This window comes from Loxodonta africana, chromosome 10, assembly GCF_030014295.1.
Source record: "Loxodonta africana isolate mLoxAfr1 chromosome 10, mLoxAfr1.hap2, whole genome shotgun sequence".
Lineage (NCBI taxonomy): Eukaryota > Metazoa > Chordata > Mammalia > Proboscidea > Elephantidae > Loxodonta > Loxodonta africana.
In genome coordinates, this window is record NC_087351.1 from 34,211,851 (window position 1) to 34,225,075 (window position 13,225).

A 13,225-nucleotide genomic window follows, 5' to 3' on the forward strand; every position below is an offset into this window, starting at 1 on the left:
AACAGGGATTCAGTAGATCTTAAGCTTATTCTATCAAGCTCATCACAGTTTAGCCCAATACACTGCCCTGTGATGATCTGGCTTAATGCAGGGCTCAGTGTTGGACCATCTAAGGAATAGATGGATTGTGCCCTTCAGACAGTCCTCTATGAGTGTTATTTCTCCAAATGGCACTTTTGATAAAAATTGGACAACGTTTAGTTACAATTTCTGTCAAATGGATATAAGCGTTCTGTTTTTACTTAAGGGCAGATATTTTGAAAAATTTAAAAGCAGCTGCCTTAAATGCAGATATAAAACCAAAAAAATAAATAAACACTGCCGTTGAGTCAGTTCCGACTCATAGCGACCCTATAGGACAGAGTAGAACTGCCCCATAGGGCTTCCAAGGAGCAGTTGGTAGATGTGAACCTCTGACCTTTTGGTTAGCTGCCAGGATCTTAACCACTGAACCACCAGAGCTCCAAATGTGGATATAGGCATGATATAAATTAATTAACAACATTTAAAAAATCAACCAGAAAACAGAATACTATGTAGTTCTTCATTCCATCATTCATTCGTACAGCAAATATTCCAGCATCTTCTCTGTGCTAAGCACAGTTCTAGGCACTGGGGTAGAGAAGTAAACACGCACAAATCTCTGCCCTCACGTTGCTTATATTCTAGTAGGGGTCACAAACAGAAACTAAATAAATTTTATAATACGTTAGAAGGTGATAAGTGCTGTGGAGAAAAACAATTCATTGAAGGGGGACTGAGAAGGTGTGTATATAGATTTCAATTTAAAATAAGGTGGTCAAGGAAGGCCTCATTGCTAGGGTGGCTTTTGAGTAAAGCCATGAAAACTGATGTTGGAAAAATACACTTATTGACATGGAAAAATGTTTCTGTATCTCATTGGGTAAAAAAGAAAATAGATTAGAAAACAATATATACAGTATGATCCCATTTTTGCTAAAATATGTATATGTATGCCTCTATATATATTCGTATAGTGAAAAAAATCAGGAAGGGTATATGCCAAAATAGCCTTAGTGATTATCTCTGGGTGGTGGAATTTATGGGTGATTTTATTTTGTTCTTTTTGCCATCAGTATGTTCTGATGTTTTGATAATGAATATGTATTTCTGGTACAGTATATTAAAGTTTTTTCAGGTAAAAAATTTTTTTTAAAAGTGAACCAAGCAGAATAGAAATTAAGCAGCCCAATGGAGGCTTCTTATTTAAATGGCAACCCCATGTGCAAACAAAGGCAGACTTAGGGAGTTAAGGTGGGTAGGGCCAGACTTTGCATTAGGAGATAAACGGAGTGCGCGTCAACACAGAGAGAAGTAAATGGTAAAGACTCCAAGGTTCTATATCAGTGCTGCCCAGTTGGAAATATAATGCAAACCACATATGTAGTTTTACCTTTTCTTAGTTTTTTAGTAGCTCTACGGAAACCCTGGTGGCGTAGTGATTAAGTGCTACAGCTGCTAACCCAAGGGTCGGCAGTTCAGATCTGCCAGGCGCTCCTTGGAAACTCTACGGGGCAGTTCTACTCTGTCCTATAGGGTCGCTATGGGTTGGAATTGACTCGACGGCACTGGGTTTGGTTTTTTTGGTTTTAGTAGCTATGCTGGATAAAGCAAAAAGAAACAGGTAAAACTAATTTTAGTAATATATTAATTTAATCCAGTATAGCAAAAATATTATCAATTCTCAATGTATAATTAATATTAAACCATTATTAATGAGCTATTTTACATTCTTTTTTCATATTAAATCCTCAAAACTTCAAAATACAGTATGTATTTTCAGAATTTCTAAATTCAGACTAGCCACATTACAAGCACTCAATATTCATGTGTGACTAGTGGCTACTGTATTAAACAGTGTAATTTTATATCATAGAGAATTATAAAAATTTCAAAGGAGTTAAAATCATTATGAAACTACTAAGAGCCCAGATATTTCTGTTGTCTAGTGAGGAACCTTTTCCCTTCTGGACAGAACTGAAGATGCCTCGACCTGTATTTTAACTTAAATTCTCCTTTTCCCAACTCCACTGACCATTCCCTTATATTAAGACATTTTCCCCTCTTCTGGGGCATAACATGGTTGTAGTTTTTTGTTTTTTTTTTTAAACTTCACAGCCCTTTATTTATAGGTCATAACTTAGAGAATTATCATAATGGGTGAATCTCACACCATTACATATTAATTTTTTAAAAATTCATTCTCAGAGGGAAACTTATCTCTTTGATGTTCTCTATGCATCAACAATAGGAAAGATATTAAATAATATTTTCATCACAGAAGGTCATTCTGTTAACATTTATTGAGCACACAGTGCTAGGCAATGGGAATATGATTAGGATTGTGTCCTTGCCATCTACAGTTTATAATCTAATAGAGAAGGATCTTACTTTATAAGTCACCATTCAAACATCTTTTTAAATGTGTTATTTCTTTGTAAAAGTAATCACACTTCCTAGAGAAAATCTAGAAGTTGGAGTGATTTTTAAAATTTTAAATAAAAATGATTACGGAAAATTAGAGAACATATAAAATTATAAAGAAGAAAATCGTTTGTAATCCTACTAACCAGAAAGAATCACTATTAACATTTTGGCATATTTCTTTCCAGTCTTTTATCTATGCTTATATTTTATGATCATACTGTACATACACACATACAATTTTGTATACTGAAACTGTTTACCATTGTATTACAAACATTTTTCCTTGTCATTAAAAATGTTTTGAAGGCAGAATGAAGTTACATCCTTTGTGTGTGAAATAATTTTCTTGCAAGTCTCCACTTGGACATTTGTTTTTATTTTTCACTTTGATGGACATCTTTATTCACAAATGTTTACCCACTTTTTAGATTATTTCTTTAAAACAGATTATAAGAAATAGAATTACTGGGTTACAAGTCTCAACATTCTAAAAGCTTTTGGTACCTATCACTAAAAAACAGAAATATTGTACTGGTTAATGTTTTATTTTTCCTCTTATGCCCAAGTTTTTAAAACTTATATATACATAGTTGTAATCATAGTTCATACACAATTTTACACTCTGCTTCTTTGGCCTAACAAATTTTTTTTTGCATGTTATCACACACTATGGAGCCCTGGTTGCGTAGTGGTTAAGGGCTCGGCTGCTAACCAAAAGGTCAGCAGTTCGAATTCACCAGGCGCTCCTTGGAAACCCTATGGGACAGTTCTGCTCTGTCCTATAGGGTCACTATGAGTCAGAATCCACTCGACCGCAGAGGGTTTGGTTTTTTGTTGTTGTTGTTGTTTATCACACACTATATGTAAACCTTTTAATAAACCAAAAAAAAAAAACCCCAAAAGCATACCAAATCCGTTGCTGGTGAGTCGATTCTGACTTATAGCAACCCTATAGGACTGAGTAGAACTGCCCCGTAGGGTTTCCAAAGGGTGGCTGGTGGATTTGAATTTCAGCGCTTTTGGTTAGCAGCCGAGCTCAGCACCTGAGCTCTTAACCACTGTGCCACCAGGGCCCCAAACCTTTTAATAGGTGCATAGTAATCTTTGATTGGATATAATGATAGTTTACTTAACAGTTGTCTAGTGTTGGGATTTAGTCTTTTTCCAATTTTCAGAATTATACATAATGTAATTTTTGTGTATTAAAGCAGTCCTTATAGTAGTAGTTATGATCTAAGCTTTGAAATTCTCTGCTCACTTATAATTAGTTCCTTGACTTGGGCAAGTTACCTGACTTCTTTAAGCCTCTTCCCCACCCTCCCCCCCAGGAAAAAAAAAAAAGATATTTGGAAATCTTTGCTCACGGGGTTTTTGTGAGGTTTCAATGAGATGTTCAGTAGCCTAGCATGGTGCCTGTACAAAATCAAGTGCTCAAGAAAAAGGATTCGAAGACATTTTTAAAAAATTACATTTCCCTTAGTTGGCCTGATTAGTTTAAATTAGGAGCCAATAAAACATCCAAATCTTGATTAGGTTATGATCCGATCCATATAAAAGACCTTTCTTCCAGTGCAGTCACAGTCATTTAGAGTTTGTCTGCGGCCTCAACTTTAATTCTCCCAGATTGAAGCTGAGATGGCTGTCCAGAAGTTATCAGCAACTGACTCTGCTTCAAGTTCCTCAGTTCCAGAGGTAAGGATTTATGAGAACAAGTTTGGGGAGAGGGGAGAAGCGGCGTGTAGTGAGAAGCTTGATTTTTATGTTTGCTAATAGGGATCTCCTTTTGTGTCAATCCGTCTGCCTCTACCACGCCCAACCCCGCTGGGGTTGTTTGATACATTCGGTTGGGCTCCTGTGCTCCAGCTTTCAAACAGTAGTTTGGTCTGGCTCAAAAATTCCTTTTGCAAACTTAGTACCGCCGTTCCTGCCTGTTTAATAAATGTGTAGGATCACTACTAAAACGTGGCAACCCTGCTTTCCAGGCTTAGGTCTAACTGCTATCTTGAAGTGCAGCGATATGGTGAGAACCTGCCCCGAGAACTCCTCTGGGGTCTGTAGGAGGGCTTGAGGGCCAGGAAAGCGTTGAAGATGCTTTTCTGGCCCCCGATTCCCCAATTAATGCATCCTTCTGCCAACAGACACTTATTATGTGCGAGGCATAGTGCCACGCTGTGGAGATGCAAATATAAATAGGATTCAGCTCATCTCCAGGGGCTCACAACCTAGTTAGGAAACGCAGCATAGAACGATGAAGTACAGAGAGTGGAGGTAGCCCGCTTGTCACGGGAGAGGAGGGATGAGTTTACAGTGGATCTGGTTCAATACGGACTGCTTTTATAGAGGCATAGACCTGGGTTCTCTAAGGCCAGGGTAAGGAGTTGAGCCTTAACCAGGCCAGCAAAGGGGAGCCAGCATGGTCTGGTAGCGGTGCGGATTAGAGGTGTGATACTGACAGTCGAGAGACCTGTTAGCGGGCTGTAGCCAACAGTCCAGGCAAGAGAACAAACAGGCCGAAACTGGGACAAGAGCAGAGGGCTTAGATAGAGGGCCTATGCAGGAGGCAGAACTGACAGGACTCATGACTGGTTAGCAGTGGAGTGAGGATTCCTCCCCACTTTCTGGTTTAGGAGACCTAGTGGATGGTGGTGCCAATAACCTCGATAAGGAAAGTAAGCTCTCTTCTGGAGTGCTCTATTCAGAACCCTCCATTCCCAGCAACATCCCATCTACTGGTGCTTTCCATCTACTGGTGGTCCTGGTCAGGCCAGTTTCCAGAAACCGCCGCTATGTTTTCCGGCCTTTGCTTTCCAAAAGCTCACTATTTGGCAACCAGTACAATCAAGATGGCGGCACCCAAGGTTAAGTCATGTGACCTCGGGTTTTCTCTACTTTAAATCGGGCAGTCCGTTTGGGGGCAAGTTTCACCTGTCGCGTAATGGGTGTCAGCCCTTCGAATCTCGCTAGCCAATCGGCATCTGAGACTGGACCACTACGATGAGGATATCGGAAGATTGGTCTGTTCCACCTCGCTTAGCCAGGGGCCAATCACGGAGCGTCATACACTTCGTGGACCCGCCCGTAGGCGGTGGAGAGGCTGGAATGTCGTCACAGCGTGGCGGTATTGTTACCTAAGGACTTAGGGGAGGTGGGACGTATGTTGATTGACAGACAGATTTCTCCTACCGGGATTTGAGAATTTGGCTCAGTATTCCCGCCTTGGAGGTGGGGTTTTATTTGATTGCCAAGTAATATTCCCCAATGGGCTACTAGCTGGTGGTGACTGGCAGTTGGTTTGACTAATGAATCTTCGGCGTGGCCGGTGCTGCTCTCCAATCGCCGGGCGGCGGGCCCCAGTCTGAGCGGCGATGGCGGCGGCGGCGGCGGCGGCAGCAGCAGCGGGGGCTGCGGGCGGTCGGGGCTCCGGGCCGGGGCGGCGGCGCCATCTTGTGCCCGGGGCCGGTGGGGAGGCCGGGGAGGGGGCCCCGGGGGGCGCAGGGGACTACGGGAACGGCCTGGAGTCTGAGGAACTGGAACCTGGGGAGCTGCTGCTAGAGCCCGAGCCGGAGCCCGAGCCCGAAGAGGAGCCGCCCCGGCCCCGCGCCCCCCCGGGAGCTCCGGGCCCTGGGCCTGGCTCGGGAGCCCCCGGTAGCCAGGAGGAGGAGGAGGAGCCGGGACTGGTCGAGGGTGACCCGGGGGACGGCGCCATTGAGGACCCGGTGAGGGAAGGAGGGCGAGCGAGCGGTCGGCCGGCCGGCCGGGTCACGGGAGGCCCAGAGCTCGTCGAGCGGGAGGCAGGCGGGGGTTGGGGTGGGCGGGGAATAACGTGGCTGGGGCCGGGCCGGGGACTGATCCTCGATCGCCAGAAGGGGCCCGGCCAGGTTGTTTAGGGCGTCATGGGTGCCTAGTGTTGGTGTAGAGAAGGTGGCTTGATTTTCTTATCATCACGTCCTCCGCGTGGGGCGAGGGAAATGACTGGAGCCGCACGCGTACCGAGAGCAGGACGCAGCCCCTGCCTTGGTTCTTCTTAAGCTTTTCATTCCACTCCCTACTCATTGTAGGAGCTGGAAGCGATCAAAGCTCGAGTCAGGGAGATGGAGGAAGAAGCTGAAAAGCTAAAAGAGCTGCAGAACGAGGTAGAGAAGCAGATGAATATGAGTCCACCTCCAGGCAATGGTGAGTAACTGGCGGTTGCACGCGGACCCCGGGTCCTCGCGTCGGAAGGGTTTCGGGGAGTAAGGAGACTGGGATTAGATGCCTGAGACCTTGGAGCTGCCGTTCGAGCAATTACTGGGCAAGTACCGCGGTCATAGTCTATTACGTGTTCCTCTGACCTTTGTGAGACAGAACCTGTGTTTTGGTGATGGTAATCTTGTACCACCCTTTGTCCCTGTTGTAAATGTGTTGCTCTTTGTTCTTAGTCTACCTTTGCTTTTTTTTGAGGAGGTTGCCAGCTAGCATTTGACCTTCAAGACTTAATTTTTTTTCCAGTTAGAGACCCTTTAGTTAATCAGAGTCTTAAGAGACTGCTCAGCTGCAGGGTACTTCCCCTTTGTAATCTAGAGCTTTATAGTCTCAGCCCACTTAATTTTGTTCAGGTTTCAAGACATTTAAACCAAAGCTATTCAGTGGGGGGCTGGGGCTTCCTGTGCTGTTTTTAAGATTGTAGTAGTTTATTCTTTAATTTGTCACATGCTTAGTGAGCACATACTGGGGGCTAGGCACTGTTCTTGGTAATGGGTACAGCAGGGTACAGGTACAGAACAGGCTAAATCTTTGCTTTCATTGAGTTTCTATTCTAGCTGGTGGTATAAGAATGAATGTTGCATATGTTAGTCAAGTAGAAAAAAAATTTTCATTTCTTAATTATTTTTTCTTCAAAGCTGGCCCAGTGATCATGTCCATTGAGGAGAAGATGGAGGCTGATGCTCGTTCTATCTATGTTGGAAATGTATGTACTAGGCCCTGTTTGGGGTTTGGGAGGTGGAGGAGGGGAAGCTTTTATTTCGGGGAGCAGTTTACCAGGAGTCTTTTGAAAGGATTATCTCCAAGATGGGTGGTGGGCTTTGGGGGGTAGATGGTTTGGGAGGAGATAAAAGGTAATAGACTGATGATCAGCAGAGGCTCTGGGGTTGGAAAGAAAAGAATTAGTTCCTTAGAGAACTAGATCGGGTGTGCCTTTGGGTATATGATGGCCCAGCCCAAAGGCTAGGCAGGGAATATGTTGAGGTGGGAGTTGGCATTTGCACAATCTCTGTGAAACCTTTTACTTCCCAATCAGGTGGACTATGGTGCAACAGCGGAAGAGCTGGAAGCACACTTTCACGGCTGTGGTTCAGTCAACCGTGTTACCATACTCTGTGATAAATTCAGTGGCCATCCCAAAGGGTAAGTAGGGAAGTAAGTTAAGATCATTGTAATCACAGTTTAAAAATATACCCGCTCCTCATAAAGACTCCTCATAAAGTCTGGGTCATTATGTGAAAATCGGTATTATGCAAAAATGGAAGTTTTTTCCTTTTTTCCCCTGTTTTCAGACCATCCATTTGTTTGATTTTTTTAATTTAGAAAATGTGATCATAGAAATAGTAACTAAGATTTACTGATATGCTCATCACTGTGACAAGTCCAGTTATGGATTATTCGCCTGTGGAGGAGGCGGCTTGAAGGAGTCAAAGCTGGATAAAGCCGGGCTGTGTGACTGGAGGGCCCACAGCTTAACAATCCCAGAGCCTGCTCTGCCCTCCAGGCCTGGAGAGTCACCTAGGCTTCCTGTGAGGGCACCGAGAGCCTGGCCGCGCACCCAGCCGCACCGAGGCAGAGCCTTCAGGCTCAGTTCACCTCACTTTGGGATGTCGTTAAACTTGGATGCATTTCTTCCAAACACCCTCTCCAATGCCTCTTTCCTCCCTTCCCACCCCAAAGCAATTTTGAGCTGCAGGGCCGCAGACCTCATAGGAGCTGGGAATCCAGAACAGGCGCCTGCTGGCTTGCTGTTGCCTGCCAGTCCGCCCGAAGGCTGTGGCCCCGCGTGGCAGCTGGACGCTGTGCCCTGGCTGGCAGGAAGAAGCAGAGGGCAAGGAGCAGCACCGCCCAGCTTCCTGGAGGCCACCCGTAGACCCTCCTCCTGGGAGGGGATGCTCTGCAGCCATTGCTGCTGTGCCTGCTGCCTCGTTAATGCGCAGAATAGTCAGATAGTAGATTTTCTTACTATTATTAAAATGCAAAATGTGGCATAACAAGTTGATAAGTGAGGGGTAGGTGCAAGTTGTTTTTAATTGAATGGTGAATCATTTGCTATTAAGAAAAGATAGGGCATTAATGCTGGTACATATCATGGGTTGCACGTACATGTCTTTAGAGAGCAGACGGTTAACAGAAATAAAGTGGGCCAGGTATAGGTGGGTTCTTGAACTGGAAGAAGACAGACACCTAGTTCCAGCTGGTTACAGTCATGGAAATCCAGACCCCTTGGGTGTCTTATTTTATAGTTTTCCAAGAGTAGCTGGAAATTTTGATTAAAATACTGCATTTTAAAAAGCGTTTTTGACAAATAATTACAGATGCAAACATATTGCTTGCAAACAAATCATGTTTGCAGGTTAAATTTGACCTGAGAGCTATTTGCAACCTCAGAGAGATAAAGTGACAATTACCCTTTTTTAGGTTTGCATATATAGAGTTCTCAGACAAGGAGTCAGTGAGGACCTCCTTGGCCTTAGATGAATCTCTTTTTAGAGGAAGACAAATCAAGGTAAGCCTTATGCCTGTTGTAGTTGTGTTTTATGTAAAACCACAGGTTACCTTAAGGCTTTCTGTTGCATATCCCTCATTCCCAGGTGACCCCAAAACGAACCAACAGACCAGGCATCAGCACAACAGACCGGGGTTTCCCACGAGCGCGCTACCGTGCCCGGACCACCAACTACAACAGTTCCCGCTCTCGATTCTACAGTGGTTTCAACAGCAGGCCCCGGGGTCGCGTCTACAGGTCAGGATAGATGGGCTGCTCCTCTCCCCGCCTCCCATGAACCCTGTATGCTTCTTTCTCTCCTGATCTGAGGAGTCTCCCTCCCCCTCCCCGTGGTCTCCAGGGACTTGGTCTCCTGCCTGTGCAGGGTGAGGAAGGTAGTTGGAGGCCAGGCCAGGAGGCCAGTCTCACATCTTTTCTGGAGCAGAAATTGGTGATAAGGGCTGGATTTTCTCCACTCTGTTCTGAGAAATGCTTCCTCCCCCAGCCTCCCACCACTGGTGGCAGTGAGGGTGCTTACGCTGAAGGCTGGAGAGAACAGGGGCCTCAGAGCAGCAGAAGCACTGCGGACATTGGCTACTTTTATCAGAGTTAGGGAGGGGTTTAGGCTTAAACCTCCCTTGGATGAGTACCAGAGGCTAGTTGACCTCCCCAGTAGCCACGTGGGAGGATATTGAGATAAACTTACTCTTTAACTGAGCCAGTCTTTTTTAAAATTAACTTTCTCACTGGGTATAGCCCATGTTGTTGGTTTGTTTCAGTCTGTACGTTTAATTAGACAGGTTTTTTCATAACATCTACCTGTCTGCTCCCAGGAGTTAGGGTAAATCTGTTGGTGAGGGCTAGGTCTTAAGAGCTGTGAAAAACTGAAAACAGAACAAACAGTGGGTCCTCTTTCTCTCACCCCTGTATCTCATATGCCACTTTATTGCCACTGTTCAGCAAGTATTCTGCTAACCCCCCCTCTCATTTTCAGGTGTTTCTGTTTCTGGGAGTATAGGGTCAGTTTTAGGGCACTTGTAAACTTCTTTCCCCTTCCCCTTCACAGTAGTTGGGGCAAGGGCCTACGGGGAGGGGCTTGTGCTGAAATATCCAGTGATGATGTTAACACCTAATTCTCCTTCTTTCTTCCAGGGGCCGGGCTAGAGCGACATCATGGTATTCCCCTTACTAAAAAAAGTGTATTAGGAGGAGAGAGAGGAAAAAAAGAGGAAAGAAGGAAAAAAAAAAAAAAAAGAATTAAAAAAAAAAAAAAAAGAAAAACAGAAGATGACCTTGATGGAAAAAAAAAATATTTAAAAAAAAAAAAAAAAGATATACTGTGGAAGGGGGGAGAATCCCATAACTAACTGCTGAGGAGGGACCTGCTTTGGGGAGTAGGGGAAGGCCCGGGGAGCGGGGCAGGGGGCTGCTCATTCACTCTGGGGCTTCACCATGGACACGTCTCAACTGCGCAAGCTGCTCCCCGTGTTTTCCCTGTCCTGCTTCACCCCCTTGGGGGCTGCTCAAGGGTAGGTGGGCTTGGGTGGTAGAAGGGTTTTTTTTACCCAGGGCTCTGGAAGGACACCAAACTGTTCTGCTTGTTACCTTCCCTCCATCTTCTCCCTGCCTTTCACAGTCCCTTTCTGCCTGCTTCCTGTTCTGCCAGGTCTGCCACCCACCCCACCCCTCTTTTCTGGCTCTTGCCCCTCCAGATTGCCTGGTGATCTGTTTTGTTTCCTTTTGTGTTTCTTTTTCTGTTGAGTGTCTTTCTTTGCAGGTTTCTGTAGCTGGAAGATCTCCGTTCCGCTCCCAGCGGCTCCAGTGTAAATTCCCCTTTCCCCTGGGGAAATGCACTACCTTGTTTCGGGGGTTTGGAGTGTTTTTTTGTTTTTCGGTTTTTTTGTTTTGTTTTCCTTTGCCTTTTTTTCCCCTTTTTATTTGGAGGGAATGGGAGGAAGTGGGAACGGGGAGGTGGGAAGTGGATTTTGTTTATTTTTTTAGCTCATTTCCAGGGGGTGGGAGTTTTTTTTTAAAAAAAAAAAATATGTGTCATGAATAAAGTTGTTTTTTGAAAATAAAAATTGTCCATTTGGATGGAAGGATTATTTATATATCTACCTATTCTCTCTTAAATCCCAGATGGCTGTTAATTCTACTTTGTGGAAGTGCTGGTGTTATGGAGGGAAAGTTCCCACTTGTGAATTAAGGAGTAGGAGTTAAATTACAGCTAGCAGGAACATTATGTTTATAGTTAAGGATGATTGGCATTTGAGAGGTAAATTAAACAAGCCTGGAAAAATCACGTAATGGCCAGATTAGAATGACCTAGTAGCAGTTGTGTGTGCGTCCTGATAAAACTTACCTGCAAGTAAATCGTCCACAGCAACACTGGATTCGTAGGTAACCTTGCCTTCCCCACTCCAGGGTGGGTTTGGGGAATGCAAGTTTTTTGTTTTTAACATTTAGGTTAAAGACAATTGCAAAGCTTATGTTGTCTTCTCTTCAGCTGTGCAGTGACCACTTAATATGTTCAGCTAATTGGTTTTGGATCATCTGCTAGTGTCCCATTAATTAGGATTTCACTGTGGCTTTCATTGTTTTAGCACTCTCGGTGTTTTAGTTACTTCATCATATTAACTTCTCCAGTTTATATTGTCCGCTTCATATTGTCAGAGTGATCTTAAAACAACTCTGTTACCCACAGGATTTTTTAATCTAGCACTCATTGTCTGAATATTTCAACCTCTGCATGCTCTATTCACCATTTTCTATTCTCATGTTTTGTTCATGATCACCTCTGACCTGGGTACCTTTTTCATCAAAAATCTTGAGACAGTAAAATAGCTTTGTCCTATCAAGGAGCCGTAATGCACTTCTCAAGTCAGTGTATTCTGAATTCTAGGATAGGGTTCACTACCGTTTATGTTAGCATTTGATCATACTACTGCATTGTGTAATTATTTAGGCGTTTGAGTTACAGAACTTTTCTCCAGTTAAGTGTTGAGTCTGTTCCGACTCCGTCCCTGTGTACAACGGAAGGAAACACCGCCTGGTCCTGTGCCATTCCCACAATCGTTGCTATGTTTGAGGCCATTGTTGCGGCCACTGTGTCAGTCCACCTTGTTGAGGGTTGTCCTCTTTTTCCCTGACCGTCTACTGAGCATGATGTCATCTGGGGACTGGTCCCTCCTGATAACACGTTCAAAGTATGAGACATAATCTTGCTTCTAAGGAGCATTCTGGTTGTACGTCTTCTAAGATGTTTGTTCTTTTGGCAGTCCATGATATATTCAATATTCTTCGCCAACACCACAACTGGAAGGCGTCAATTCACTCATCGTCCAGCTTTAGCATGCATATGAAACAATTGAAAACACCACCGCTTTGGGTCAGGGGCACCTTAGTCTTTAAGGTACCATTTTTGCTTTTTAGCACTTTAAAGAGGTCTTTCGCAGCAGATTTGCCCAATGCAATAGGTCATTTGATTTCTTGACTGCTTCTTCCATGGGTGTTGATTGTGAATCCAAGTAAAATGAAATCCTTGGTAACTTTAATCTTTTCTCTGCTTATCATGATGTTGCATGTTGGTCCAGCTGGGAGGATTTTTGTTTTCTTTATGTTGAGATGTAATCCGTACTGAAGGCTGTTGTCTTTGATCTTTATCAGTTCAGTAAGGACTTCAAGTTCTCTTCACTCTCAGAAGGCAAGGTTGTGTCATCTTTATATCGCAAGTTGTTAATGAGTCTTTCTCCACTCCTGATGCCTCTTTCTTCATATAGTCTAGCTTCTCTGGTTATTTGTTCAGCATGCAGACTGAATAAGTATGGTGAAACGATACAACCCTGATGCACACCTTCCCTGATTTTAAACGATGCTGTATCCCCTTGTTGAGTTTGACTGCCTCTTGGTCCGTGTACAGGTTCCTCGTGAGCACAGTTAAGTGTTCTGGAGTTGCCATTCTTAGCGATGTTATCCATAATTTGTTATGATCCACACAGTCAAATGCCTCAGCATAGTACTAAAACACAGGTAAACATCTTTCTAATA

General features: G+C 44.1%; 1 protein-coding gene across 1 annotated transcript; it reads left to right on the plus strand.

Annotated features, from left to right (window-relative positions):
• The first annotated feature begins 5,813 nt into the window (after positions 1-5,813).
• On the plus strand, positions 5,814-11,259 carry PABPN1 (poly(A) binding protein nuclear 1). Its single transcript, XM_064292311.1, has 7 exons — positions 5,814-6,164; positions 6,507-6,621; positions 7,329-7,396; positions 7,727-7,833; positions 9,112-9,199; positions 9,285-9,436; positions 10,331-11,259. Exons 1-7 carry the CDS (start codon positions 5,814-5,816, stop codon positions 10,368-10,370), a joined length of 921 nt encoding a protein of 306 aa, XP_064148381.1. The 3' UTR covers positions 10,371-11,259.
• The last annotated feature ends 1,966 nt before the right edge of the window (positions 11,260-13,225 follow it).

Bases quoted from the DNA above. Each gene is read 5' to 3' on its own strand.
- PABPN1 (XM_064292311.1), top strand. From the start codon at position 5,814: ATGGCGGCGGCGGCGGCGGCGGCAGCAGCAGCGGGGGCTGCGGGCGGT. The intron at 6,622-7,328 runs GTGAGTAACTGG...TTTTCTTCAAAG, and splicing joins GAGTCCACCTCCAGGCAATG to CTGGCCCAGTGATCATGTCC. The intron at 7,397-7,726 runs GTATGTACTAGG...CTTCCCAATCAG, and splicing joins GTTCTATCTATGTTGGAAAT to GTGGACTATGGTGCAACAGC.